The sequence below is a fragment of the Arachis hypogaea genome, chromosome 11 (genome assembly GCF_003086295.3).
Source record: "Arachis hypogaea cultivar Tifrunner chromosome 11, arahy.Tifrunner.gnm2.J5K5, whole genome shotgun sequence".
NCBI classification, from domain to species: Eukaryota; Viridiplantae; Streptophyta; class Magnoliopsida; order Fabales; family Fabaceae; genus Arachis; species Arachis hypogaea.
In genome coordinates this window covers 4,857,696-4,884,127 of record NC_092046.1, presented here as the reverse complement: position 1 = coordinate 4,884,127, position 26,432 = coordinate 4,857,696, and the positions used below count along the sequence as shown (strand labels likewise).

General features: G+C 31.3%; 4 protein-coding genes across 4 annotated transcripts; 3 read left to right on the top strand and 1 right to left on the bottom strand.

Annotated features, from left to right (window-relative positions):
• The first annotated feature begins 667 nt into the window (after positions 1-667).
• LOC112720854 (uncharacterized) lies at positions 668-1,186 on the top strand. Its single transcript, XM_025771948.1, has one exon. It carries the CDS (start codon positions 668-670, stop codon positions 1,184-1,186), a length of 519 nt encoding a protein of 172 aa, XP_025627733.1.
• Positions 1,187-1,746: 560 nt separating this feature from the next.
• On the top strand, positions 1,747-2,319 carry LOC114924640 (uncharacterized mitochondrial protein AtMg00860-like). The gene has a single exon (XM_029289877.1). It carries the CDS (start codon positions 1,747-1,749, stop codon positions 2,317-2,319), a length of 573 nt encoding a protein of 190 aa, XP_029145710.1.
• Positions 2,320-10,089: 7,770 nt separating this feature from the next.
• LOC112723754 (uncharacterized) lies at positions 10,090-10,767 on the bottom strand. Its single transcript, XM_025775192.3, has 3 exons — positions 10,643-10,767; positions 10,436-10,495; positions 10,090-10,348 (listed from the first exon to the last, which is right to left on the bottom strand). Exons 1-3 carry the CDS (start codon positions 10,728-10,730, stop codon positions 10,254-10,256), a joined length of 243 nt encoding a protein of 80 aa, XP_025630977.1. The 5' UTR covers positions 10,731-10,767; the 3' UTR covers positions 10,090-10,253.
• A 7,095-nt stretch (positions 10,768-17,862) lies between these two features.
• On the top strand, positions 17,863-20,220 carry LOC112720852 (protein FAR1-RELATED SEQUENCE 5-like). Its single transcript, XM_025771947.1, has one exon. It carries the CDS (start codon positions 17,863-17,865, stop codon positions 20,218-20,220), a length of 2,358 nt encoding a protein of 785 aa, XP_025627732.1.
• The last annotated feature ends 6,212 nt before the right edge of the window (positions 20,221-26,432 follow it).

The window sequence follows — 26,432 nt, the reverse complement described above, 5'->3', positions numbered from 1 at the left end:
GGATTCAGGCTATAGAGCGAGCACTACAGGCTCAACAGGTTCCTGAAGAGCAGTGGATTGAGTTTGGAACTTATCAGCTACAAGGCGAGGCCCAGCACTGGTGGCAGGGAACACGGCGAATCCTGCAGCCAGATAGTGACGTGATTTCTTGGGAATTGTTTCGAACAGAGTTCTACAAGAAATACTTTCCCAGTTCAGTCAAGAATGCTAAAGAACTTGAACTACTTCAGCTGAAACAGGCCAGATGACTGTTACTGAGTATACTAGCAGGTTTGAGGAATTGTGTCGCTTTTTCCAGATTTGTCAAGGAGCTCCGGAGAATTTTGCTGAATGGAAATGCATCAAGTATGAGGGAGGCCTTCGGAGCGATATTTTGAGTTTTGTTGCACCAATGAAAATCAGAGTCTTTTTCGAGCTCGTAAATAAGAATAGAGTGGCGGAAGAGTGTGTGAGAAAGGCTGTAGCAGAGAAGGAAGTCTGAGGGTGCCTTTCCAGAGGACTCCAGGGAGGAATTTTGCCCCAAGGGGCAGAAACTTCAAGGGTGGCGGCTTTGTCCCTCAAAACAATCAGGGACAGGGCAACTTGGAAAGCAGCCACAGCAGGACTTGAGCTATCAGAGATGCGGGAAATATCATCCGAGAGTCCCATGCAGATTTGGTACTAGGGTATGTTACTTTTGTGGACAACCCGGGCATATGAGACCGGAAGGGTACATCAGCCAGGGAGAGTTTACACTACTACTGCAGCAGGTGCTGAGGGGTCAGAGACACTGATTAGAGGAAACTGTGAGTTGGCCGGTAAAGTTTTAAATGCCTTATTTGATTCAGGAGCAACACATTCGTTTATTGCATTTGAGAAGGCGGATGAACTAGGATTGAAAATAGTGGTCTTGGGCTATGATTTAAAAGTGTATAATGCTACCCATAAAGCTATGGTGACTCGGTTAGGATGTCCACAAGTTCCGTTTCAAGTACAACAACGTGAATTCGTGCATGATCTGATTTGTCTGTTGATGACTGGTCTTGATCTCATTTTGGGACTAGATTGGTTGTCTAAGAATCATGTCTTGCTTGATTGTTTTGTGAAATCAGTATGCTTTATGCCGGAAGATACGGAAGGGCCGGTTGTGGCGAATAGCTATTATTTGAACTCTATGGTAGTGAATTGTTTTGGGACTGAATGCTAGAGTATCTGCTATTAACTTCGGGTGTTTTGGGTGATGATAAAAGCTTGGAGTAGATTCCGGTTGTTTGTGAGTTTTCTGAAGTGTTTCCGAATGATTTAATGAATTCCCACCTAACCGAGAGGTTAATTTGCTATTGAGTTGGTGCCTGGAGCTGGTCGGATCTCGAGTGCTGCTTATAGGATGTCACCTCTAGAAATGGTTGAGCTGAAGGCTCAGCTGAAAGATCTATTGGGAAAACACTTTATTTGACCGAGTGTTTCTCCGTGGGGAGCGCCAGTGTTACTGGTAAAGAAGAAAGACGGGAGTATGCACCTGTGTGTCGATTATCAGCAGCTGAATAAGGTTATCATGAAGAATAAATATCCATTGCCAAGCATTGACGACCTAATGGACTAGTTACAAGGAGTCGGTGTATTTTCTAAGATTGATTTGTGTTCCAGATACCACCAGATAAGGGTTAGAGATTAGGATATTCCCAAAATTGCTTTTAGAACGCGCTATGGACATTATGAGTACACAGTGATGTCTTTGAGGTTGACTAACGCTCCGGCAATATATTCATGGATTACATGAATAGAAATTTTCATCCGTATCTGGATAAGTTTGTTGTCGTATTCATCGATGACATTCTTATTTACTCCAAGACAGAAGCTGAGCATGCAGATCACTTACGGACTGTGTTGCAAATCTTGAAAGATAGGAAATTGCATGCTAAGCTATCTAAGTGCGAATTTTGGAATAGTGAGTTGAAGTTTTTTGGCCACGTGGTGAGCAAGCAGGGAATAGCAGTAGATCCTGCTAAGGTTAAAACAGTGATGAATTGGGAGCGACCAGCTTCAGTGACAGAGATTAGGAGTTTCTTAGGTTTAGCGGGTTATTATCGGAGATTCATTAGGGGATTTTCACAGCTCACCATACCTTTAACCAAGCTGACTAGGAAAGATGTGCCTTTCGTCTGGACACCTGAGTGTAAAGAGAGTTTTCTAGCATTGAAACAGAGGTTGACCACTGCACATGTGCTAGTACTGCCCAAGCCGAGTGAGCCGTTTGAGGTGTACTGCGATGCATCCTTGAAGGGTCTAGGGTGTGTGCTGATGCAGCACCATAAGGTTGTGGCATATACCTCACGGTAGTTAAGGCCGCATGTGATGAACTATCCAACTCACGACTTAGAACTTGCTACCGTTGTCTTTGCTCTGAAGATCTGGAGACATTATCTTTACAGCGTTAAGTTTCAAATTTTCTCAAATCATAAGAGCTTGAAGTACTCTTTGAGAAGAAAGAGTTGAATATGCGTCAGAGGAGGTGGATGGAGCTTCTGAAAGACTACGACTTCGAGTTGAACTACCATCCTAGAAAGGCGAACGTTATGGCAGATGCCTTGAGTCGGAAATCTCTATGTGCTGCTTGGATGATGCTGCGAGAGGAAGAGTTACTGCAAGCATTCCAAGGTTTGAAACCGAGAGTTAGAGAAGAGTTTGGGACTCTGTGCTTAAGTCAACTACAGATTTCCAGTGATTTCAAAGCTGAACTTCTAAAGGCTCATTAGAATAATAAAGAGTTGTATAAGGTTTTGCCGGCAATTGAGCAGGGAAAGCGGTGAAGAGTATCAGAGGATAAGAACAGCTTATGGAGGTTCAAGGATCGAACTATTGTACCAGATGTCGGAGATTTGCGACAAAGTATCTTGGAGGAGGCTCATAAGAGCGGGTTCTCTATCCACCCGGGAAGCACCAAGATGTACCAAGATTTGAAAGCGATGTTCTGGTGGCCGAGAATGAAGAATGATGTAGCAGTGCACGTATCCAAGTGTTTAACTTGCCAGAAAGTTAAGATTGAGTACCAAAGACCATTAGGAACCCTTCAGCCTTTGGATATTCCACAATGGAAGTGGGAGAGTATTGCAATGGACTTCGTGTTGGGCTTACCTAGGACTCGGATGGGTTATGACACCATTTGGGTGGTTGTGGACCGATTGACCAAGTCGGCTCACTTTCTCCCCATTCGGATAAGTTGCACGATGGAGGAGTTATCACGACTATACATTAAGGAAATTGTGAGATTACATGGCATACCTTCCACCATTATATCCGACAGGGATCCTCGATTCACATCAAGGTTCTAGGGAGCCTTTCAGCGAGCATTTGGCACTCAATTAAGCCTAAGCACTGCATATCACCCTCAGACAGATGGTCAGTTAGAAAGAACCATCCAGACTTTGGAGGATATGCTGAGAGCTTGTGTTTTGGACCAGTCGGCGAGCTGGGATCGGTATATGCCACTAGTGGAGTTTGCTTATAACAACAGCTACCATGCGAGCATCGAAATGGCTCCATATGAGGCTTTGTATGGTAGGAAATGTCAATCTTCGCTATGCTGGTATGAAGCAGGAGAAAGAAGCTTGCTAGGCCTGAGATAATAGCTGAGACCACAGAACAGATAAAGAAGATCCAAAGCCGAATGCTCATAGCTCAAAGCCGTCAAAAGAGCTATGCCGATCAGAGGCAGAAGCCTTTGGAGTTTGAGGAAGGGGAGTGATGCGAGCAAATTCATCGGTTGAGAATTCCTTCTCGGTAAAGGAGCAATAACCTCGTTGCAAGTATAGTTCTCAACCAACAAGTAATGCTCGATCAAAGTTTACAACTTCTAATCTAAACCGAGAGTAGTTAAACCTCGGGTCGTTCTCCCTAGGAATGCAAATGAAATGTTACTTCCTTCGGTTGTAAAGAGGACAGAAGGGGGTTTTGTAATTAAAGAACAAAAGATTAAAAGAACCAAGCAATAAAAGAACTAAGCAATAATCAAAACTGTAATTAATGCAATTAAGGGGAGGTGAGATCAAAACTAGTGAAAATGCTATAACCGCAATAAAAGAATCTTGACTTGGGAATGAGTATCCAAGGAGTCCTACCATTGCCATAACCACAACTATGGTAATTATCATGAGTCAATCTCGCCTAGTCAACCCCAACCATCGAGGAGTAAGTCAAGCAAGCATAGTTGACCTTAATCCATAAGTCCTAACCAACTTACGAAACTAGTTTATAAAAGGCTAGCGTCAATGGAAACAAGAGTCAAATAACTACCCAAGAATTACCACTAAATATCGGACATTATGACTCTAGTATCCTAGGAACTCAAACCACAAGCCAAGATGGGAAAATCTATTCAAAATCTAGAGTTGGCATTTTCACAAACACCTTGTGTGCATAAAAGTAAAGCATCGAAAATTGCAAAGTAAAATGTAAAACTATAACCAACTATCAACAAAACCAAACATAAACAAGCAATCAAACATAAAGGAAGCATGAAATGTAAAATTCATCAACCAAAACTTCAAGGAACACAAAATTGCAATATGAACAAAGTAACTTGAACCAAAAGGAAATAAAAGTAAAAGTGCTTGAATTAAAGAAGAAATTGAGAGTGCTTACAATTGAAGAAGTAAAATCCAAAATCAAAGCTTGCTATAAAATGCTACAATAGAAATTGATAAACCCTAGGAGAGCTATCTACTCTACACTACTCCTACTCCTAATTATTATGAAAACTATGTAAAAATTGCTCCAATGTCTCCCCCTTTGATAAGTGTTGAAGTCTCCTTTATATAGCACTCCAGAATAGCATTTCAGCCTTCCAAAAATGAGCCAAGGGCCTCCAAATTCGCGCAGCGCGTGCTTCATTAATGAATTCACGTGCAGGGACCTGTGCGGACGCACAGACGCGTGCGTCCGCACACGCGGCTGAAAATTGACCTGTGCGTACACACAAGTGCGTGCGTACGCACACATGAAAATTCTTGTCTGTGCGCGCGCACGCAAGGCTGTGCGCACGCACACTTCGCTGTGTATGCTTTTCCTTGTTTTCTTCATATTTTCTCCCTTGTACATGCTTTCTTCCACTTTTATCCTTCCATTCTTGCCTTCAAGGCCTGAAATCACTCACAAACCATATCACGGCATCGAATGGCACAAAGGTGGGATTAAATTGCTCTATTAAAGTACAAAATTTTATGTTTTCACATTTAAGATCAAATTAGGGATCAAACACAAAAGTATGCTATTTTGGTGCTTAAGTGTGAGTTCATATGCTAAAATCCATTCAAAGTGAGTCGAAATATACCATCAAATATGGACTCATCAGGGAGGATGTGTTTTTGAAGGTTACTCTAACCACTGGAGTGGGAAGAGCCATTAAGACTAAGAAACTGAATCCACGTTACATTGGACCATTTGAGATCCTGAAGAGAATTGGACCAGTAGCTTATAGGGTCGCTTTACCGCCGCATCTTTCGAATCTACACGACGTATTTCACGTCTTGCAGCTTCGAAAATATATTCCTGACGCAAGTCATGTTCTAGAGTAGGAATCGGTTCAAGTGAGGGAAGATCTGACACTACCGGTAACTCCGGTTAGGATTAACGACACCAGCATCAAGTGTTTACGTGGGAAAGAAGTATCATTAGTGAAAGTAGCTTGGAGTTGGGCTGGTATTGAAGAGCATACTTGGGAGCTCAAATCGGACATGTGGAAGGACTACTACCCACACCTCTTTTTAGGTAACTGAATTTGAATTTTGTGGACAAAATTCTTAATTAGGTGGGTAGGATGTAAACCTCGCTAAATTAGTAAATAAATTAAATTTTAAAAAGAAAAATTAAAAATCTGAATATTATATTAAAATAGGATAGAGTTCTTTAAAACAAGAATTTTGATACTAATTTCAAAGAATTTGGCCCAAAATTGGGTCGAACTTGGCCCAAACGGACCCATCACTTAAATGAGCTGAAGCTCATTCTCTTCCTCATTTGGCATGCAACACGCTGAGAAGCTCAACATGAAGAGGAAGAACATGTAAGCTTCCAAACCTTCATTCAAACACTCAAATTGCTATAACTTCTCACTCCGAGCTCCGATCGTCGTACTGTTTGCGGCCACGTGTCCACCGCGTCGAGCTCTACAATTCTACCAGAACAATTTTATTGGTAAGCTTCTCTATCATCCCAGTTTTTCTACCCCCTTTAATTTTCAAAAATTGTGAGTGCCAAGTTGAAGAATTGGTAAGCTTCTCTAGGTTCGAATTAGCTGGCGAAATTCGTTGAACTTGGCTCTCTTGATCTGTGGGTACGGTGAGGTATCTAACCCTAGCCAATCTTTGTTTTCAGTATGTTAAATTCTGAGTTTTGAAGTATATATGTATGAAATATGTGAATTTAGGTGTATATACATATATTGGAACTGAATTGTGGACATTTGGAGGTTTGGTGGAGGATTGGTGCCAAGGTTTTGGTGATTTTGGAACTTGTGAGGCTCTGTGTGTGTGGCTTAAGTGGTTGCCTTGGGCAAACGTGGAAATCGGCCAAAGTATGATTTGGGTTTCACGTATGTAATATATAATGTTATGTGAAGATTTAGGCTAAAGGACCATAGGATAGGATTTGAATGCATGTGTATGTCAAATTGTTTAGTGCCTTGAGTATAATGGTGAATTAAGCTAATAGTTGATTGTTGTTTGATGATGGATATGGAGAAAACAAATATTTAATGACGTGTTGATGAGGAATGGCAAGTTGATGGTAATGGTCTTGTATGGACAATGGATTGTAGATGATTATGTTGTTGTAGGTATGATGTTGATATGCTAGAATTGTTAAAAGAAAATGGGGTTTGATGTAGGGTGATTGAATGTGGAATGATGTTGTTATGATATTGTTGAGTTGGAGATGAATGTGTATGTTATAGGTTGATTTTGAAAGGTCATTTGATGGAAAATTGAGGTTTTGAAGTTCTGTAAAAAAATTGATTTTTGGCTTAACTTCGACGAGGCATAACTCGGATTTCAGACCCCCAAATTGTTTCAAATTTATTTTATATGAAAATTGGATCTGTGAAGTTTACGTCGTTCGAAGAACGGAAGAAAAATAATTTTTAACGAAGAAGTTATGCACGTCGAAAGTTGGGGTTAAAAAGTTGGAATTCTGCAGCTTTTCAAACTTATGCAATTTTTTTTGAAAAATGTACGCTCAAGCGTACGCGTGGTCCACGCGTACGCGTGACCCGGCATTTGTGTACGCGTTCAGCTGCTCGCGACGTGATCAACCCTTTTGGGTTGGGGTTCTCGCGTACGCGAGCAGGGAGCTTACGTACGCGAGTAATGACTTTTTCATGCCCACGCGTACGCGTGGCTCATGCGTACACGTAACCTGGGATTTATGTACGCGACCAACGCTTTTAGGCTGGGGTTCTCGCGTACGCGAGCAAGGATTTCCGCACGCCCACACGTACGCGTAGCCCCTATTTTAACAAAAATGGATTTTGTGTTTTTAAGTCAAATTTTAAACTTCTAAACCTCTATTTTCACTCTTTTAGCCCCGATCATAGTAGTAACTCTAATAGTAAGTCGAAGCTAGGAAATAGAGGTAACTTGGGGATGAAGTAAAGGTTAAAAGTGATGAGTTATATGAGGAGAATGTGTATGTATGATGGCTATATGATGCCATGGCTATGATGAATGATTATGTAATGAATACGAATGGTTATGAATATTATGCAGCTTATGAATTTAATGTTATCTGAGATACAAGTTTCCCTGGGTACAGAACCGTGGCTTGCCACCACGTGTTCCAGGTTGAGACTCGATATTCTGTTGACCCTACGTCGTAAGGGTGACCGAGCACGTATAAATTCCTGGGAATGGATATCCCCGAGTGAGTGAGTTATATATGAAAGTTTGAATGTATGAACGAAATGAGAAAGGTATGCATAGACTCATAGGAATGCGCGACGAGGAACAGTTCAAGGGTTTCGGACTTGTCGGGTTAGCTTGATAACCGACAGATGAGCCTCATCAGCCATAGGACAGGTATACATCATGTGCATTCTGTTTGTTTGTTTGTTATGCCTTATGTGGGAATGCCTAACTGAATATATTATGTTAATTGTAATAATTGCTACTTGCACTACTTGTTTTCTACTTGTGCTTGCAATTGTTTGTTTGCCTGTCTTTGCAAATTCTCTAGAGATGGAGGAACGGAAGAAAGGTGAGCAGGTTGGGTATTAAGTTTAAGTTTAAGTTGAGTTTAGAATTTCCTAGATACCTATCCTCTGTTTATGGTTTCTGTTTAATACTTTTAAGCTTTTCAATCTGAGTGTCGGCGTTCTAGGATTGCCTATGGCAATCCCAGGACCTTATATCTTACATGTGTGGCACCTTTACCATGCTGAGAACCTCCGGTTCTCACCCCATACTGTATTTTTGTTTTTCAGATGCAGGTCGAGAGGCTCGCTAGACGTCTGGACTTCTGAAGCGGAGTGGTTTCTGGGTTTCTGTTGCTGTATAGTTGTGTATATATGTACTTAGCTTTCTCTCCGCATAACTTGTTGATTTTGTTCCTCTTGGAGGCTTAAGGAGAGCTAGGGTTTTATCTCTGTATTTTGGATATCTCGGGATATGTATATATGTATGCTGTAAATATTCTCCGGCCAACCTTGGCTTCGCAGGCTGAGTTAGGAGCTAGTTATTCTGTATCCTTGACTCTCTATTCTCTCTTTTTGTTTATTTATACCTATGATCTTTAGGTTTCTTAGCACGCAAGTAATCTCATTTCCTGAACGTTGCATTTTTTATTTTGCGAATTTTGTTTCACCTATTTTTCAAGGCTCCTAGTTATTATATTCTTTCTACTACTATATGTATATATTTTATTTTAGAGGCCGTAATACCACACCACCTCTATTTTACAGCTTAAGCGTAAAGTTCTGTGTGGTAAAGTGTTACAGTAAAAAATTTCAAATATATGTTTGAAAGTTATTATGAATTAAAAATAAATTTTTAAAAAATTAAATGTATTTTCTAGTGTAATTTAAAAAAAAATACAATTATATTACATGTGTATAAAAAATTAATTATCAAATTAATAATTTGTATAAAATATATTTTAAAATACTAAATTAAATTATAAATATATTTATATATAAATGTGTTACCTGATTTTTAGTATTTATATATTAGTTTTAAATTAAATATAAATTATCGTTATAATAAAAACTCCAAAAGCTCTGAATGTTAAACCGTATTTTCAAGATTTTTCTATAAATGAATAGCAGACAATTCACTCCTAACCAAACTACACTACAGATAATTATTATTCCTAACCGTATTTATAAATGCTAATTTTTAAAATATGACTTTTTAAAAGTTATTATATTTGGTAAATTAAATTAAAAATAATTTTTAATAAATACAAGCAATAACAATTACATTTGGTAAAATGTTTTTAAAATTTAAAAATATTATAATAGACATAAATACAAGTATTAAATTTAAAAATTAGTGAATATATGAAATTATATTAGACTTTTAAATTTTAAAAAGTAAAAGCTAACTTTAAAAAACTCTATCTTAAATGTTTTTAAAAGTATTCTGATTTTTTAAAAACTGCAAATACAAATACATGATCTTTCTGATTTACCAAACATAAAATAAAGAGCTTGAATTTTTAAAAAATACAAACATCTCTTTAAAAAACTTTACCAAACTACGCGATAATATATCTTAAGAGCTTAATTTTAATTATTCAAAAAAAAAAAAAATCTATTTTTCATGAGTACAAAAATATGTTTGTATTTCTACGAATAAATTTTTTAATATTTAAATATAATAAAAATTTATATGCAGTTATATTCATATAAAATTGATAGTTAATAGTCATTAGATTATAATTTAGTCAAATTTATCAAATTATTTAATAATTTTAACTATCAATTTCATATGAAAACAATTGCATATAAATTTTTATCTTTAAATATTCGTAAATAAAAATGATAATTCATTAACTAAAAAATAAAATTGTAACATCCAAAAACCACACAAATAAACTCCATAGAAAATAAAACTTAGGATAAAACCAAAATCAATCTCAAATATTAAAGGTAGAAAATATTATTTTCCTAATAAAAACAAAATTAATAACATAGAAATAACGTTTTATTCCTTGTATATTATTTAAGTTTTGTTCCCTATGCAGATTAGGCTTATAGCCTTCCGGGTAATATCTAAAACTATAACTCAAAGCGGCGGTGGGGGTGGCGGAGTATGTTTAGGATTGGCCCCTGGATCTCCATAGTCATCCTCACTTATTACTTGTGTTTTCTCCGGATCTTCTGCAAAACAACCATTCAAATTAATGACATTTTTTTCAAAACATTAAATTTGAACCTCTTATTTATTTATTTATTGTTATTATTTACCTGCTAGTGCCAGAGGGAGGGAATCATTTCTATCTGGGTCTTGATCTTCATACTCTTTTCCTGTTTAAATTCATTCCAACAATTTACATACATAATTGAAAGGTTAAGAGACTATTCTCCTCTATCTAGGGCTCCTTGAAATAAAAATTTTAAGTTATAAATAAAAATCATAATTTAAGAAGAGAAAAGAGAAGCAGTGGTGCGTACCTTGTGGTGTGGTCCTGGCAAAACACATGAGCTCAGAGGTAATAAGCAAAAGGGCAACCAAAAAACACAGCCGAACCATAGAAGCCATTCTTTCTTGATGATACAGTATAATTGTAGATGATGAGTATGATAACTTAAAGAGGCTTCCAGCATCTATTTATAAGATGATAAAAAAGTTATTATTACGTAATATAAAAAAATAAAATTAAAGGTAATTATGTATTTATTTATTTTTTTTCATTGTTAGGATTTTTTCGCTCGCTTAATTATTTGGAAAAAATTAAGTTAATGATTGAGTTGTCATCGTTGATCTTAAAATAATATATTTAAATCATAAATCAATCTTGCATTAATACATGGTCCTTCAAATTTTATATTAATATAAGATTTTTTTTTTGTTCTCACAATATTTTTTAACATGATAGGTTCGTAATTAATCTATCATTCTAGATCTAAACTTTATTTAAAATTTTATTATTAATTAGTGAATTATATATTAACAATTATTTATTATTCTTTAATTATTTGACACACATAGACACATAGTTGATTCAAATTTTTATTCAAAAAAGTTAATAATACTTTTATTTATAAAAGAGTGTATGTGAATCACTTTTTTAATTAATTTAATTGACACAATTAATTTTTTATAATTTTTTATTTAATTATATTAAAAGTCAATATAAAATTTAATGAAAATCAAATTCCAAAACACTCTCCTTTATTATTACATTCACAATTCTACAATTTTTTTTTTCAAATAAAAAATCTAAATCATTGTTATTATATTATTTTACTACGTGTAGCATTCTAACGTCAAAAATACTGACGTAGCGCATTCTAATATGATATCAGTATACAATTATGCATACCTCTCTCTTCTCAATTTATTTTAAAAAATTATATTCTTTATAATTATATAAAACTCAATATTTAATACATAATTAGACTAATTACCAATCATTAATACTTTTAATTATTATAGTATAATTTTTAATTAAACATAATTAGCCATAAATATGACATTAATATTAATAGCTTTGTTAATATTCTCTATTATACATGTGTGTATCATATTAGTATCAAATTGATGTTGATATCAATAATTAATTTCGTACTACTAAAAAATATATATAAATTTTTTAGTCTAGATTTAAGAGTCAAAATATTTTGTTTAATTTTTTAATTTGTTATTCATTCTTAACTACTTCATAGAATAATAATGTAATTTTCGTTTTCCATGGAAGTTGATCCTTTTAAGATACAAGTTATAGTTTTTTATATATTTTTTTGGTTATCATTCTATTGTTCTTTTGATAATTTGATGATTATTCTTACTCAAACTTATTCTTTTGGTTTAATGTTACAGTGCGATTATTCTTGACCACAATCATTTACCATGCATACACATCTATCAAATACCGCCTTGAGTTGTATTGATTGATTCGGGTTCTAATTACATGAATCTAAGAGTTTAACGAAGGGATAATAAATTCTATTTTAATGAAGAACTGTTGGATCTACTCATACATTATGACAAACTTAATAGAAAGTGAGTAAAGTTAGTTTTTTTAGGATATCAATTTCTTATTGAACAACGGCTTTTAACATTATTTTTATGCTTTCTATGTCTACTAAAAAATATTTAAACTGAAGCATATAATGAAATTGAGTTTTCTCAATTTAGGTTTAGTTTTTAAATAATTGTAATGTACTTGGAGATACAATTTCAAATATTAGTAATGTATTTAAATTTTTTACTTTTAAACTTTTCATAATAAAAAATAATTTTGTAACATTGAATTTTTTTTTCTAAAATTATACAAGTCTTTTCGTGCATCAATATAATGCTATTGATGGAAATAAAACTCAATTTAGTTTCTCTTTTGTGGCTATTTTATACCTTATCGTAGTACATGAATAGCGGATGATGAAACCTATAACAAGAGTATAGTCTGAATTTACAGGGATTCTGATAAATTTTCAAACTGTTGATATTATTTTAGTTAATTGTTGTTACGAGAATGACTATAATTTATATGTGTCTAAGATCTAGAATATTTTAAATATTATTTAAATAATTGAGTTCTAATATTAGCGTTTAATTAGATTAATTTTAAAAAAATTTAAATTATTACCTCAATTTATATATTATAATAAATATTTTTAGTTATATTATTTTTAAATTTGTTTTAATATGAAGTTTCTTTTTTTTTCAGTTTTTAAATTTAGTGTTATTTTTATTGTCTTCCAGTATAACTAAAAAAAATAAAATAATTAAGTTAAAAAATATTTTAATAATAAATAATATTTTTAGATTATTATTCAAACAAAAACTAAATCATGTATATTACTATTAGTTGTACAAAAAAATTTATTAACGTATAAATTAGTTAATAGTTGGGTAAAAATTTATCATCAACTACAAAGGTAAAAATTTTAGTTGTCCCGATATATTTAGTTGAGTTAAAATTTTACTAACGTTAATAAATTGAATTATTGGGTTAAAATTTAGTTGTCGAATAATATATATTTAAATATATAAAAAAATAATTATGAGTATAAAAAAACTAAGTTAATAACTATCATTAATGACTATAATTAATATATATTAAATTAATTTAATATTAATTAAAATTTATTTTATCCAGTACTCCAGTATGATTAATTTAGCATTATTATATATCAAATTGATGACTATATATAATTAAAATTTAATTGTCTAATGCGATTTATAAAGATTACCGTAATTAATAAAGATTACCATAATTTATAAAAATTACATGTATAATAATATTAATAATAAAAAATAAAAAACGCCGAATGAATATATATATATATATATATATATATATATATATATAAGAAAATAATCATAATTAAAAAATTAATGTACGTAACTTAAATATATTTATGTACAATTAATATATACATATACATAATAAAAAATATTTAAAATTATTTAAATAAAATAAGATATTCTAATAATATAGAAATTATTAATTAAACAATTAATATATACATATACATAAATAAAAATATTATTAATTAAAAAATTATAATAGTTTTTTTAATTTTATAAATCAATCTCATATAATTAGAATGATTTGTTAAAATAGATAGTCAAATTAATTTAATATTATTTAAATATTTTTATTCTTAATTTAAAGTAGATCAATCTCTCTCTCTCGCTCTCTTTCTCTCTCTAATCTCTCTCATAAATCAACACCAATTTATAGATTATATATATTATGTATTTAAAAGTTATATCTGTATAAATTATAAATGTTAAATTAAAAAATTTTAATAATTTCTATTATACAATTCATATTTTTACATATTAGCTTATTCTAAAACAAAAATTAAGAAAATAAAATTTTAAAAGTAATTATTAATTTATTATATTAAAATTAATAAATAAATATACATATAAATATCAAATAAAAAATATTAAAATAATTAAAATTATGAATTATTGATACACATATGACATAATTTAAAATATACAATAAAATATATAGTTTAAAATTTAATAATATTAATTATAAAAATTTATTAGTTATGAACATTATACGTATAAAATTAGATGAGTTCTATCCAACCTCCTCTAAAATAATATGTAAATTATCCTCTATGACATGGCTTATTTTAATTGGATGTTTAGTTTTAGTTTGAGTTAATTTAACCCAATAAAAATTAACATCTTAATTAAAATAGGATCATTTTATAATTAAATATATTTCAAAATGGGTGATTATATAATTTTTATAAATACTTGTTCATTCACATTCATCTCATTTACTTTCAACTTCAAAATCTGCACTCCTTTCTTGTCTAAATTATCTCTCTAGCTATCCATAAATTAAATTTTAAGTCTTGACAAAGGTAAAATCCAAACTCTTAATGGGAGCTGAAAATATCAGAAATTGAATACTCTCTTAAACTAAGAAAAATATGCAAAGATAGTATAATCAACAAATGTCTAAATTAACCATAAAAAATTGTTGTGCCGGATTGACAAGACTAAGCTAATTTTTTTTAGTAGAAATTACACAACTCCTATTATGATAGGAGCACAAATAGTGTTATGCAACTATGGCTAGAATAATTCTGCACCAAAAACAAATGTAAGAGAATTTTGAGGGAAGGTAGAAACAGAGATAGAGTGAGAGAAAAGGATAGCTGAGGACGGCGGAGTTGCTTGTGACGACAGCGGCGATATTTTGGAGGTCGAAACAGAGGAGAAGCAACATGCCGTAAGTTATTACCGAGAATTAGGATTCATTCTCTGAAAACATGATTTGGGGAAGAAGCAAATTCAGTTTTTAATATTTTAATAAATTATACAATTATCTATTTTAAAAAATAATTTAATTATAAAATAGTTTAATCATAGTTAACATAACAACCAATTAAAGAGTGACATGTTATAGAAGATAATTTACATATTATTATAGGAAAGGTAGAGTAAAATTTACCATAAAGTTATAGATGTCATGAGTATAAAATTATAAATATTATGTATATCTAACTATGGATGTTATGCATATGAATTTATGAATATTATGAGTAAAATTGTCGATTGAATAAATTAATTTAAATATTTCACATTCTTTGTTCAAATATAATTTTGGTAAAATTTGAAAATAATATATTTTATATATAACTAAATATTAAATTTATTTATAAATAAACACACATAAATATAATTAAAAAAAATATAGGTAAACAAACGCATATAGTAAATAACGCAAACAACCAATTAGAAAAAGAAAGTTAAATTTTTTTTGGTTGTTCACAATATCTCCCAACCTGACAGGGCACAGGATTCGGTGGTCCAGGAACCTTTGGACCATTTAGTGGTCCAAGTAAAAAAACATGTTTTTTAAGATTTTTTAACAACTGTTACATAGTCCTTTAACTAATTTTAATTATAAATTGACCCTATATATTTTATATAATTATAAAAACGATTTTTTATTTTATAAATAATTAATTTATCATAAATTTATCATGTTCATTAACAATCAAATACAAAAACAACAACAATTAGATCATCCATGGATCCCAATTTTCTTAAAATATTACATTCGATCCGAGACGTTCTTGAGGAGTCATGAAATCGTGTTTCGCTGAAATCCAATCGATTGGACTATCAAACCAATCGATTGAAATTTAACCCAATCGATTGGATTTCAGTTTATCACTAAACAATCGATTGTATATTGCTGGTAAGCATGGTTTTGCATAAATCAATCGATTGGTGAAAGTAACCAATCGATTGAACAATGAATTAAATGTGAAATTTATGTAATTCAATCGATTGGTCACGGCTAAACAATCGATTGGTCTCAATATTCAATCGATTGGTTACGGCTAAAAATCGATTGAATTATCATCAATTTCAATTTCAATCGATTGCATATAAAACCAATCGATTGATACTGTAATTATATGTACTCCAATCGATTAAAATAACAAAACAATCGATTGGAATATTGTGTTTAAGTATACTTCAATCGATTGGTGGGGGCTTGATTTCGTTTAATCTATCTACCAATTTTAAAACTTCTTCTTTAAATATGATCCGTCTAAGATTATTATTACTATTAGTTGCCAAATTTTTGAACTTTTGTTAATTTGTTTTTTCCTGCTACTATTATTATTATTATTATTATTATTATTATTATTATTATTATTATTATTATTATTATTATTTTGAATTTCATTTGAGTATTTAGCTAATTAATGATAATTATCTTTTTATTCATCTATCTTATTATTAAAATTCTATCTTGCTTTTGTAAAGTTTTATTTTGATTTAGATACTCTAATCTTATCTTTTCCTTAATATTAACATTATAAATTGGTGAATAATCCATCACCAATTATTCAATTCCACCATTAAAATCGTGTATCACTCTCTTTATAAAAAATCTCATTGTCTTTCTTTCGAACATCCATCCATCTACTAAATATCCAATTTTTTTTTATTTTTTATCCGTCTATTTAATATCCACCTTTTGTTCATCGTTAATCGACAATCACCGTTGCACCAATCAATCACCGTTGCACCAATCAGCAAAGATCCAATCAATTTTTTTCATTGTAGTGTTCAGAAAACAATCCATCGTTTTGATTACAAAATCGAGGTAAGTGGATAGAATATCTAATTTTCCTATTATTCGTTTCGATACTTTATTCGTAAAATTGATTGTGTAATGAAAAAATATTTTTTTATCTTTTATTAACTGACAAGACATTGAGAATTACTAAAAAGTAAATAGATGTTATTATTTTTTATTACTAATTGGCTAGCAATCAGGACGGACCTAGAGGGGGCGAGTAGTGGCCTGAACCCCCCAAAATTTTAAGAAATTATACTTATATATAAAATTTGTGTTTAAAAATAAAAACAAATATTAGGTAATTTAATAGTTTTATATGTATTATTTTTCACTATGTAATAGATTTATGTCTTAATTGTTAATTCACTAATATCTTTACCTAACTAATTTAATATCATACCCTCAAGTCTTTGTACCTTTCAAATTAGTTTTTATATAATAATTTCTATATTTATTTTTTTAAAATCATTTGTTTTTTTATATTAATATATTTAACATTCATATTTTTTATATTAATAATAACTTAAGTAGTTATGTTTTGGTAATCACATTATGTATTGTAGATATTATTTTCTTGTAAAAAATATTAATTCTTCTTCTAAATTCACATTGGTAAAAGAAAATTTTATAAAGATATCTTATATATTGTATTCTACAATGGTACCGTGTCTTTCAATTAATTAATAATTTATAATTTATTTTCAATTTTTTTTAAAACTTTTGAAAGAATGAATTTTAGTTAATAAGGTATGTGATCATTTTTAACAAATCCCGTTATAAATTATATGGTATTTTATAAATTTGTAATCTACAATTGTTAAAGTTATATTTTATTTATGTAATTATCATATTAAAAATAAATTTGTTGGAAAAAGTTATAATTATATGTATCTTAATAAATCTATTAAAAAACTAACTCCAATAACTATATGTTTATTATTTTTATAGGTTAAAAAAAATTATATAAAAATTGGCACCTCAATATTAAAATCTCTGGATCCGTCCCTGCTAGCAATATACGAATCTATCTATTGTATATAATGTTATAAGATGGAGTGTATTGAATTTTTTTTTTTCATTGGACATTTTAAGATGTCAGGTATATTTACGGACACTGAGATGAATGAGCAATACCAGGAGGACGATGACTTTAACCAACAAGAAGAGCTAGTAACTGACCAAGATATGATGGATGAACAGAATGAATTCGAACAAGATTTCAGAGATATCATAACCGAGGGAGCGTTTTTTTCTGAATCTGATACGTCAGATTATATCGTTGAAGCCGCTTATGCGGTTGACTCCGTGCAAGACATTACATCTGTGAAATTTAGTGAGAATTTTGCGGAGAAAATTGGCAAATACCACTTTTCTACTTTGCAGCTTGCATTTGATTTTTATATGAAGTACTCAAAGTCGAAGGGCTTTAGTGCAAGGAAGAGCAAGACCTTCAAGAATAGTAGTGGCGATATTTACAGACAACTGTTTGTATGCCACAGGCAAGGATTCAGGATGGAGAAATATTACACGATGGAAAAAAGGAAGAAGGAGCCTAGGTTGGAAACAAGAACTGGATGTGAAGCCCGAATGGATGTTAAATTTGTACCAGAAAGTGGAAGGTGGCATATCTTTTATTTCTCTGACGAACACAACCATGATCTATTGGATACACAATTCAGTGCTATGTTGCCTGCCCACAGAAAAATGTCAGAGGCAGATATTATGCAAATGATGAACATGCTAAAGTCAGGGATCAGCACCTCACAGATATTTAGTCTTCTAGCTAGCCAAGCAGGCGGATACGAATTTGTTGGCTATGGTCCCCGAGATATGTACAATAAGATTGCTCGGGAGAGGCGTCAAATTCCTGGTGATGCAACACGAGTGTTGAAGAAGTTGGAGGATATGCGGTTGAAGGATCCACAATTATATTTCAAGGCATGTCACGATTCAAGAGGTCTGTTACGTAATTTGTTCTGGTCTGATGGGATTAGCCAACTAGACTACCGACTCTTCGGGGATGTTATTGCTTTTGATGCTACGTACAAGAAGAACAAGTATAGTTGTCCGTTAGTAATATTCAGCGGGGTTAACCACCACAACCAAACAACTGTTTTTGCTGCTGCGTTAATCGCAGACGAAACTACTGATACATATGTTTGGCTCCTGCGTCAGCTCATGTTTGCAATGAGGGGCAAGACCCCGACCTCAATCATAACTGATGGGGCCATGGCGATTAGGAATGCAGTGAGAGATGTATTTCCCGAAGTCAGACATAGATTATGCGCTTGGCACCTTATTCGAAATGCAACTAGCAATGTTGGAAATCCATCGTTTACATCTAAATTTAGAAAAATCATGACAGGAGACTACGAGATTCCCGTGTTTAAGCGTAAGTGGGTTCAGCTTATTGAAGAATTTGGAATTGAGGATAAGCCGTGGGTGATCAACATGTACGAAGAGAAGCATATGTGGGCTACTGCATATCTAAGAGGAAAATTCTTTGCTGGCTTTAGAACTACATCAAGATGTGAAGGTTTACACTCAGTTGTGGGAAGGTATGTGGGGTCGCGGTATGATTTGACAAGTTTTGTAGAGCATTTTCAAAGGTGTGTAGCACACATGCGCTTTAACGAATTTAGTGCTGATTATGAATCTACACGTGGGGTGCCCGTCATGCAAACTTGTATAGAGCTGCTAGAGAGATATGCTGCTGAGTTATACACTCATGAGATATTTCTTTTCTTTCGGCCATTTCTCTCCAGAGCTGGATCAATGCGGGTTTTGAACATAGATAATAACGATGATTGCATAAAATACATTGTGTGTAAGCATGGGAGGCCCGATTTTACGTGGACCGTTGATTTTCGTCAAGAAGAAATGATCTTCATGTGTACCTGTTTACGAATGGAGTCATTTGGTATTCCCTGCGAACATATTGTGAAAGTTCTGGTTGACAGAGACATCCGTGAGATTCCCCAGTCATTGGTATTGGATAGATGGACAAAAAAGGTTAAATCAGCACTCAATGATCCAAGTGGGTTCACCAGGGATGCTGTTGTTATTAGTCGTCAAAGTGCTTTGGTGGAATTTTCTAAACAACTGGCTGCTGTTGCTGCTAAAGTACCAGAGAGATATGAAGAGACACGTGATTTAATTATGGGATTGTACTCATTATACAAGGCTGCAGACGAAGGAGATAATCAACCTCACTCAGGTGTTGCTAGAAGTATCAATCCGTATGTGCATCCAACCACTGGAGGCTCAGGACAGCCATCTAAGAGGAAGAAGCGGCAACGTTGTAGTGTTTGTCAAATGGAAGGACATAAGAAGACAACATGTCCTTGGCAAAAGGACATTGACAACAACGTTTTAGAAAATGAAGCAATCGGTTCGGACGATGGCGACATGTGTACCGAAGCAACGGCTGAGTTAGATAGTGATAGTTAGCAACCTCCATAATCTTTAATGTTTTTGGGCAGAAAATCAGTTCCGTATTTGTATTTTTTCTTTTTCACTATATTAATGAGATTTTATACATTCTTCCAATAGTCGTGCTTATGCTTTCTATGTGTAATGAGATTTTACTAATATGATTTCACTGCAAAGAATTATCGTAATTATATATCATTTGTTGTACACGCATAAGATTTCTCCTTTAATGTAGTATATGCAGTCTAATTTTGAATTGGTATAATTATACCACAAAGTTATAATTATCCCACAAAGCTATACCAAAAGGAACTGGATTGGTAGGAAGATCTTTATCAAAAGCTATAATTATATTTTAGGATATATATTTAAAATTTATATATTATTTTATTCTAAAATGGTTTTTTTGGTTAGACCACGGTTGGACCGGTTCAACCAGTGAACCAGTGATTCTGTCGGTTCGATGACCGGTTCGATTCTCTGAACCTTGCTCGTAATACATTCATATACTTATTAATTTATTATAATATGTTTATTTCTTTGTCTTTTTTATATATCTGGAACTAATGATTATTTTTTCACTGCCATGTGTAGAAATAATTATTTTAGAATACTATATCATTAATTCCATCGAATAAATAATACTATGTGTAAGTTGATCTTGGATGAATAATAGGAAGGGTAGAAAAACGGCTGATGATATATTTTTAATACTGTACATACATATTCCACAATATTTCACAATAATAATATACTTGAATTAATCATTCTACTTATATGACAAGATGAATTTGCTTTCTTGGTGGGATTAGCAATTGGTTGCTTACAATTAATGACAATCTAGCTAGGTAATAATCCTAGACTCCTAGCTGTTAGTATGTAGCTAGCTTCTTTAGTTTTTCCATTTCAATTGTAATCCACTAATGTTAATTAAATTGAAGTAGCTAAGTATGAAAATAATTCGGATAATAATTCGGTTGTAACGAACTAAGATTTGGGTTTTAAAACTAAGCAGTTACAAATATAAATAACGATTACAAGAATTTATTTTCATAAACACGATTAAGATGGATAAATTTAACGTTTGAGTAGAAAAAAATGTGTTTTCATTTTTTTTACTTTAATTTCTTTTCGTAATTTTAGAAACAAGAAGTAACAAAATAATATTATTTTATTAATAAGTAAGAGAAAATCGTCATGGTTGTATTTTGCTTTATTTATTTACAGATTTATCACTTATAGTTTGAAATAATATTTGTATGGGATGGTGGTTGATCTAATGTTTGTATGAGCTGGTGGTTGAAATAAGGTTTGTATGAGCTGGTTGTTGAAATAATCAATGGAAATGACATTACTTCATGATAAAAATATGTGTTTTTAAAATAAATTAAACTAAAACTCCATACGGTGCATAGAAATAGAGTAAAATTGCGAAAAGTAACAAAGCAATACATTTCTATTTAAGAAGTCATTTAAAGAAATTCGCAGGAAGTACATCCACTAACTCTAACAAATAAATACGCACTAACCAAAGTATTATAGTCTATCTAGATTAATTATAAGAACTGTGCATATTCCAAAACTCCTCGACCGATGCTATAATCTGTGGCTTCTTATGGTTGATCCGACTCCGGAGTATATGCACCGCGGTTATCATGCGAATATCGTGATCATCAAGCTACAAATTATACATTATGAATTAGTACCAAAAAATAGGACCTCCATATTAGTTACTGTTTGTCACATCAAATTACCTCCATGTTAGAGAGGACCTTATCCACTCTACTAGACAATTCTTGAACTTTATTTAGATCCTCGCTTTGAATAACATCGTCATTAATAACTTGGTCATCCCGTAGAAAACAAGAAAAAATTAAATTTTAAATTACTCGTAATACGTTATACTAGATATTAAATAACCATTAAGGATTACCTTTGCACTAGGAATTGTAGTTTCAAGTTGATCACCAAAATCAACTTTGATAAAATCACAGTCCAGTGACTTATTCTGTGTGTTGGTAGCATCATTTGAGACCCCCACTATATCTTCGTTAGAAGGAATATCCATGATTATTATCAACGGAAGAATATATTAGGAGTAGACTTGGTTGAAAGGCAAATAGTTAAAATAATTTGTCAACATATACAAAATTAGTCGGATTGAACACATATATATACTCAAAAAAGATAACAAAATTTGAATTCTATCTTTTAAAAAATTTGCGAAACAGCCGAATAATCTTAAAACTGTTTAAGATATCTTATCTTTTAATTAAAAACAAATACTTTTCAATTTCAACTTAAGAACATATTTTCAATTTAAGAAATTAAATTTGATCAATTTATCTAATTATATCTTATCTATAATTATCTTTAATTAGAAAAATACTCAAATGAAATTCAAAATCATAATAATAATAATAATAATAATAAACGTAACTTCTAATTCAATACGCATGGTTTGGGTTTAGTATATAGCGATTTTGAAATTTCAATCGATTGGATTACAATACCAATCGATTGAAAGCTGAAAAAAACACATTTAGGACACTTTCCAATCGATTGAAGTTTCAAACCAATCGATTGAATTAGAAGTTACGTGCAAAGTTCAATCGATTTTTAGCCGTAACCAATCGATTGAATATTGAGACCAATCGATTGTTTAGCCGTGACCAATCGATTGAATTACATAAATTTCACATTTAATTCATTGTTCAATCGATTGGTTACTTTCACCAATCGATTGATTTATGCAAAACCATGCTTACCAGCAATATACAATCGATTGTTTAGTGATAAACTGAAATCCAATCGATTGGGTTAAATTTCAATCGATTGGTTTGATAGTCCAATCGATTGGATTTCAGCGAAACACGATTTCATGACTCCTCAAGAACGTCTCGGATCGAATGTAATATTTTAAGAAAATTGGGATCCATGGATGATCTAATTGTTGTTGTTTTTGTATTTGATTGTTAATGAACATGATAAATTTATGATAAATTAATTATTTATAAAATAAAAAATCGTTTTTATAATTATATAAAATATATAGGGTCAATTTATAATTAAAATTAGTTAAAGGACTATGTAACAGTTGTTAAAAAATCTTAAAAAACATGTTTTTTTACTTGGACCACTAAGTGGTCCAAAGGTTCCTGGACCACCGAATCCTGAGCCACCTGACAGGTCAAGGACTAATCCATCGTGGATTTGAGCTCCTTTTAAAGGTCTGTTGCTGGCCAATGGGTTGCTGCATGCACAAGGCGGGATTCGAACTCCCAACACTTACTTAAGCGGACGAGTAAACTGACTACTCGACCAACCCAAATTGGTTAATTGGTGACTGGGAATATCTTGGTCGTCAAGTGAGTTCAATAAATGTTCAAAATATTCAACTTTTTCAAAAATAGACTCCATGTTAAAGTTAAATTCAAATGTCACAACAAAAAATATTAAACTAATTAATATTTGACAAGAGTTGAATTACAAGGAATAAAAATTAAAAAATATAAACTTACTGATAAGGAAAAGTAACATTTATCTAAAAAAAATATAATACGAAGAGTGAGATGTATGAGAATCGTTCTTTCGGACAAAAAAATCTTGTATTCTTTTAGAGTTTTAGTTTTAAAAATGGTTATGGAGATAGCATGAACAGATAAACAGAGTACATATACAAGTGATTACATAATAAAAAGGAATGTGTTTTAATTATTATAATGCAAATGAATGTGCTTTTATTATTATAATGCAAATTAAATATCATAAATGAGTATAAAAGAAATTAACATATATACATTAAAAAGAATAAACTAATATAAATGGCATTAATTATATGATATTATTTCCATTCAACAAGAAGAGCACATGAAATATTACAATATTAGTCAACTGAACTCATACATATAAATAAAGTAAAAAATAAAAAGTTTTCAGTTTTGGTGGGCGGCTTAAATATTTTCGTTTGATATATATATTATCAATCTAAAATAATATTTTATTTGGTCAATCATGTATTTATGACAAAATTAAAGTGTTCCATTTAGTCGATCATCATATATAGTCACCTCATAATAATCGTATAGGATATACATGGTATCCGAATCATAGTCTAACTTTTTTTACACGAGTAATTTTATTTGTTTCGTAGTATTTTTAGGTATTTAAAATTTAAATCAAATTTAATCTAATTTAATAACATCAGATATAATTTAAATTGATCATTATATTTTTAAGAGTTTAAATTTAAATAAAATATAATCTAATCTAAAAAAATTTAATTTAATTTAAATTAGTTATGTTAATTTTAGAGTCATATTTTTTATTTAATTTTAAAATTTATAATTTTATTCTAAAAAAATTTAACCAATTTTTAAACTAATCATTTAGAAGTTAATTTAAGTAAATTTATAAAATATTTTATACAATTTTTTTGAATAAATTTTATGAGTACTTTCAAATATTTTTTTTATGCATATTCAAATGAAGTGAGTGATTTACTTTAATTTATTTGTCGTAAAGAATTCAAACTAAGATAATTTGTATTAGTGTTAATTTTTTCAATTTCGTTCATTTAATCTAAATTATCAATGATATATTTTTTGAAGGTCTAATAAGTGAAACCTTTTTCCTTATCAAATATACATATGATTTTAAAACAAAAAATCATTGTAAATGCTAAAGAATTCTTATTTAAAATGCTTTACTGTCTTTCAATATTAGTATTTTTATTATAAAAAATTGTTGATATTATTTAATTTTGAGTTATACTAGGTAATTAATAATTTTTTTGAACAATATAAACAACCACTAATAAAATTAAAATACACTACATTTTTAAATTATTCATCTAAATCTTAATATTAAAATAATCATTTACACACTTAATAAAATAAACATCTAATATATCAATTATTCACATTATTTAGTATTTTCATTATTTACCTATACTTTCTTTATATATATATATATTTTGGTACGGGGTCCCCTTAGTGTGGGGGATAAAATCCCAACTTAAATTCTCTGCAGGAAGATTTTTATCCTCATTCTCATTTCATGGGATAATTTTTGCACTCATTTCCATTCCCATTCTCATTTTCTGATATCTCTATAGATACTCATGCTTATGCATCTCTATTACTATTTCTAGTTAGAGAGGGAAACGAATGGCACATGCCTTATAACATTGATGGTTCGACTACTATTACACTTTTTATAAACATGTTAAATGTATGTTAACAAAAATAATTGATTCGAAGAATATGATTATGATGTTAAATTTTATCTAATAATATTTGGTTCTTTCAATAAATAATTGAAAGTTCTTATGATGCACAGACACGAATACGGATACGGAATACGATACGACACGAAACATGCTGACATGTGAATTTTAAAATTTTATAAGACACGGAGACATACATATATATAAAATATAAAATATTTTTTAGATAACTTGTAATGATATTTTGATATTTATTGATATTAAAATATAAATTAATTTTTTAATTATTTTTAATGCCTTATTTTAATTAAATCAAGTATTTAAAATATTTTTTATTTTAATAAATAATAATATATATTATATATAAATTTATTTCAAAAATATATGTTAAGAATAAGACTGGACATGCTGATACGTAATGGTATTTAGGTGTATTCAAATGTGTTCAGAAATTTTTTTTTTTTATTAAGATACGATTGGACACAGCAGCCACGCGTATCGGACGAGTGTCAATGAGTGTCGTATCTAAAATATATCCGACATGCAGACACGACAACTCGACAAAATATCCGTGCTTCATATATAGAAGGGATAAGTACTTTTTTCGTCCCTGATCTTTTTTTGTTATTAAAATCGTCCTTGCCCCCAATTACGAAAATTTCTGGACACATTTACCCCTGAGGTTGTTACCGTTAGTTGAAGCAATAATGGTAAAGATAATTAAGTTTTATTGTTGAATAAAAGCGTTACCCCCAAACCAGAAGCAGAAAGCGTCGGAGAGCTCAAGGTCCTCTCGGAGCAGGGCGTCTGCGCAGAAGAGGGGGTTTCTTTGTGGGCATGGAGAGAGGCCAGTGTTGCGGGTTTCGGATACCAAAGAAAACCCAGGTCGCCGTTTTTGGGGCTGCATCTACTACGAGGTGAGTTCATGTTTTGTTGTTCTCAGCTGACCTCATCGTTTTGTTTCTGAGAACTGAGTATGGTGGGCTGATGTAGGTTAATGATG

Bases quoted from the DNA above. Each gene is read 5' to 3' on its own strand.
- LOC112720854 (XM_025771948.1), top strand. From the start codon at position 668: ATGTTACTTTTGTGGACAACCCGGGCATATGAGACCGGAAGGGTACAT.
- LOC114924640 (XM_029289877.1), top strand. From the start codon at position 1,747: ATGGATTACATGAATAGAAATTTTCATCCGTATCTGGATAAGTTTGTT.
- LOC112723754 (XM_025775192.3), bottom strand. From the start codon at position 10,730: ATGGCTTCTATGGTTCGGCTGTGTTTTTTGGTTGCCCTTTTGCTTATT. The intron at 10,496-10,642 runs GTACGCACCACT...GAATTTAAACAG, and splicing joins TGCCAGGACCACACCACAAG to GAAAAGAGTATGAAGATCAA. The intron at 10,349-10,435 runs GTAAATAATAAC...GTTGTTTTGCAG, and splicing joins CCTCCCTCTGGCACTAGCAG to AAGATCCGGAGAAAACACAA.
- LOC112720852 (XM_025771947.1), top strand. From the start codon at position 17,863: ATGTCAGGTATATTTACGGACACTGAGATGAATGAGCAATACCAGGAG.